The following is a 4,272-nucleotide window of genomic DNA, read 5'->3' on the forward strand; positions in this document are numbered from 1 at the left end:
CTTCCTTCCTCCCATCCTTCCCTTCCTCCCTCCTTCCTTCCTTCCTCCCATCCTTCCCTTCCTCCCTCCTTCCCTCCCTGCTTCCTTCCTTCCTTCCTTCCTTCCTTCCTTCCTTCCTTCCCTTCCTCCCTCCCTGGCTTCCTTCCTTTTTTCCTTTAGTTTTGTCTTGTACTGCAGGCTAAGATCTTCAACACAGTGTTGCCTAGAAATGGTAATGGGAACAGCCCTGATTAGTTTTGATTTCAAATGCCAGGGAATCTTTTCAACATTTCCACCATTAAATACAATGTTTTGCTTTTTATTTAAAACAGAGGTTTAAGATTAAAAAAAATTTTTTTTTAATGTTTTTATTTATTTTTGAAACAGAGAGAGACAGAGCATGAGCGGGGGAGGGGCAGAGAGAGAGAGGGAGACACAGAATCCAAAGCAGGTTCCAGGCTCTGAGCTGTCAGCACAGAGCCCAACACGGGGCTCAAACCCACAGACTGCAAGATCATGACCTGAGCCAAAGTCGGTCGCTCAACCAACTGAGCCACCCAGGCGCCCTGGTTTAAGATTTTTTGAAGATGCTCTCTTTATCAGGTTACAGAAATTCCTTTCCATTCTTACTTCACCAAGAGTCATTTTTTCCCCTTTTCTCTCTCTCTTTATCACAAATGGATGTTGAATTGCTGTTTTTTAGGCATCTCTTACTGTTGCTAATCTCTTTTGAACAGAGAGAGAACAAGCCTTGGGTAGGCAACAGAATATCCAGCTGGCAGTTAGTAACATTGTTTACATCACATTTATTTTACACTGGCTTCTTTTCATAGCAAATGATCCTAGGGTTGTTTTTTTTTTTTTTGGTTTTTTGTTTTTGTTTTTTTGATAGTAGGGTGTAAGATTCTCTTCTTAAATACGTTTATTTCAGTTAAGGTTTATTTAAAGTTCATGTTACATAGATAATGGGTTGGGTATACTGTGGATGCAGCAATTATGTTGCTCTGGCAAAATGCTTGCAGTCACACTGCCTGGGTTTGCTTTCTGGCTGGCTGTCCGTGCCTCAGTGTCCTTCTCTACAAAATGAGGCTATAACATTACTTGCAGGATTGTTGCAAGAATTCCGAGAGAGAGAGAGAAAGAATATGAGAGAGGGGAAGAGGGAGGGATGAAAGGAGGAAGAGAGAGAGAGAGAGAAAGTCATAGAAGCAGAGTGTAGAAGCTTAGTAGGCACTGGGTGGGGGGGGATGAGAAAAATGGGGAGACGGTGGTCAAAGCATCCAAAATCGCAGTTAGGTAGGATGAGTCAGTCTAGGGATCTAATGTATGGGCATGATGTAGCTGCCGTCCTGAATAATACTGTCTCGAGCACTGGAAAAATGCTAAGAGAGTAGATTTCAGGTGTGCTGAGCCACACACAATGGTGACTGTGTGAGGAGATGCGATGTTAATTTGCTGGACTGTAGCAATCATTTCACTATGAATACGCATATCAAATCATCACATAGTATGCCTTTAATGTATACAATACTATATATACATATTAAATATATATGCATATAGAGAGAGCTGGGATTGGGCACATGGTACGTGCTCATGCAAGGCAGTGAGATAAAACTGTGGTCAAGAAATTTGGTTCGAATTCCATAGGATCTAGGGACCTCAGAGCCCATTGGGGCATTTGGGTGAGTTGACATAAGGCAACAATAGAACCAAATTCCCCAAACCCAGAGGGACATCCTGTAGGTCTGACTGCTACATCAGTTTATATCTTCTGGTTACAAGTCACTACAACCCAACCCAGACTGATTTAAACAGGAAAGGAATGCGTTGACTCGTGAAATTGCAACCTTCAGGGATGTTTCCTATAAATGGCGCCATACGATATGTGACCTTTTGTGCCTGGCCACTTTCACTGGGCATCACAGTTTTGAGGGTTATCCATTTTGTAGCATGTATCCGTACTTTGCTACTTTGTATGGCTTTATAATATTCCATTGTATGGATATGCCTCGTTTTGTTTATCCACTTATCAGTTATGGACATAGGTGAATACGTAGGGACAGAAAACAGACACTGGTTCCCAGGGAGAAGGAAGAGAGTGCAGAATGACAGGTGACTGCTTAATGGGTACAGGGTTTCTTTGTGGGCTGAGAAAAGTGTCTTGGAACTAGATGAATTGATCATTGCATGACATTGCAAATATGCTAAATGTCACCGAAGTGTAATTTTAATATGGCTAATGGTTGGGGGGTGCCTGGGTGGCTCAGTTGGTTAAGCATCCAGCTTCGGCTCAGGTCATGATCTCGTGGTTCGTGAGTTTGAGCCCCACTTTGGGCTCTGCGCTCACAGTGTGGAGCCTGCTTGGGATTTTCTCTCCCCTTCTCTCTCTGCCCCTCCCCTTCCTCCCCCCCCCCCAAATAAATAAATAAACTTCAAAAAATTAAAGTGGTTAATGGTTAGGTTTTTTATTATGGTAAAAGATACACAATATTATATACATAAATAGAATGATATAAATATATTTGATAAATATAAATACAAATTTATATAAACTGGAGAATATATAAATAACAGAATACTTATCATTTTAACCATTTGTAAGTGGACAATTCAGTAGCATTAAACCCATTCACAGTGCTGTGTAAGCATTACCACGGTACCCAAAACTGTTCCTCTTCCCCAACAGAAACTCTGTCCCCATTAAACACTAACTCCCCATTCCCTCCTCCAACCCTGGCTCCCACCGTCTACTTTTTGTCTCTATTAATTTGCCTACTCTAGGGACCTCATATAAGTGGAATCATATAATCATTGTTCTGGCTTATCCTTCTGTGTCTGGCTTATTTCACTGAGCATAATGTTTTCCAAATTCATCCATGTTGTAGCATAAATCAAAATTCCCCTCCTTTTTCTGGCTGTGTAATATTCCATTGTAGGTCCGGAATACATTTTGTTATCAGTTAATGGTTACCTTTATGTTATGTGAATTTTGCCTCAATAAAAAAAGATTTCAGGGGTAGATCAAGCTTCAGGTACACTTATCTTTATCAGAAGAGGGTGTGAGAGGGAGGCTGTGCCTTCTTTTCCCCCTTCCATGCCAGTTCCCAAGTCAGACTGCCTAGGGTTCAGCTTCTCCCCTGTCCTGTTATGTTCCCTCCACCCCCATTTCTGTCTCTCCTCGCAGTTCCTGTGCCTTAAGAACATACGTACCTTCTTGTCTACCTGCTGTGAGAAGTTTGGCCTCAAGCGGAGTGAACTCTTTGAGGCCTTTGACCTCTTTGATGTCCAGGATTTTGGGAAGGTAAGCTGGTGCTGAACTTCCCGCGAGCTGGGCACAGAGAGGTGGAAGATTGGATTTCCGTTCGTTTCCATGAACATTTACGCTGGGAAATCTAAGTGCTGTTGGGGGGAAGGACAGAGAAGTCAGACCAGGCCATACACCAGATGCAAAGGGGTTGGCTTGGGGTATGCACAACTGGGTTCTAGTCCCTGCTTTGCTAACTGGTTGTGTGACCTCAGATCTGTGGCCATGCCTCTCTGAGCCCTAGGTGCCTCCTTTGTAACACAGGAATAATATCATCCTATCCTTTCTGAGTGGTTATGACGATTGCATAGAGTTAGGGGATTGAGTGGTGGGTGCTCAGTTAAGGGAACCCTGATCTGCTCACACAAAACAGTGGGAAGGGGGAGAAAACCCTGAATTAGCTCCCAGGGGAATGGAGTCTGTGATAATCTAGCCTCGGGGGTTGGCGTCTGAGCCTGTGTTCTGGCACGTGGGTGGGCAAGGGGCTTACTGAGTGGCCCATGGCCCTTGTCACAGGTCATCTACACCCTGTCTGCTCTGTCCTGGACCCCGATTGCCCAGAATAAGGGGATCATGTGAGTAACCATTTGAGCTGGCATCCTTGGGCTGACCTGGCTCCAGTCCTACCCCTCCTGCAAGTCCCCGTCCCTGGCCCCCAGGCCTCTGGCTCATACCATCCGGGCTCCCTCAGGCCGTTCCCCACTGAGGAGGAGACCGTGGGTGATGAAGACATCTACAGTGGCCTGTCTGACCAGATCGAGTGAGTGTCTGGGACCACCACCCTGTCCTGGGGGTCGGAGGTGACATGGCCCTGCCCTGGGGGGTCGGAGGGGACATGGCCCTGCCCTGGGGGTGTCTGAGGGGACATGGCCCTGCCCTGGGGGGGTCTGAGGGGACGTGGCCCTGCCCTGGGGGGTCGGAGGGGACGTGGCCCTGCCGGGGGGGGGTCTGAGGGGACATGGCCCTGCCCTGGGGGTCAGAGGGGA

At 46.0% G+C, this 4,272-nt stretch overlaps 1 protein-coding gene across 4 annotated transcripts in view; it reads left to right on the forward strand.

The window, feature by feature from the left end:
* Positions 1 to 4,272, forward strand: part of VAV1 (vav guanine nucleotide exchange factor 1) — a 45,339-nt gene that overhangs the window by 17,607 nt on the left and 23,460 nt on the right. For all 4 annotated transcript variants that reach the window (XM_049639761.1, XM_049639762.1, XM_049639764.1 and 1 more), the window contains exons 2-4: positions 3,167 to 3,283; positions 3,803 to 3,861; positions 3,978 to 4,046. In XM_049639761.1, coding sequence (XP_049495718.1) covers positions 3,167 to 3,283; positions 3,803 to 3,861; positions 3,978 to 4,046 — 245 coding nt within the window. The remainder of the gene's footprint in view (positions 1 to 3,166; positions 3,284 to 3,802; positions 3,862 to 3,977; positions 4,047 to 4,272) is intronic.

The sequence above is a fragment of the Panthera uncia genome, chromosome A2 (assembly GCF_023721935.1).
Source record: "Panthera uncia isolate 11264 chromosome A2, Puncia_PCG_1.0, whole genome shotgun sequence".
Taxonomy (NCBI): Eukaryota; Metazoa; Chordata; class Mammalia; order Carnivora; family Felidae; genus Panthera; species Panthera uncia.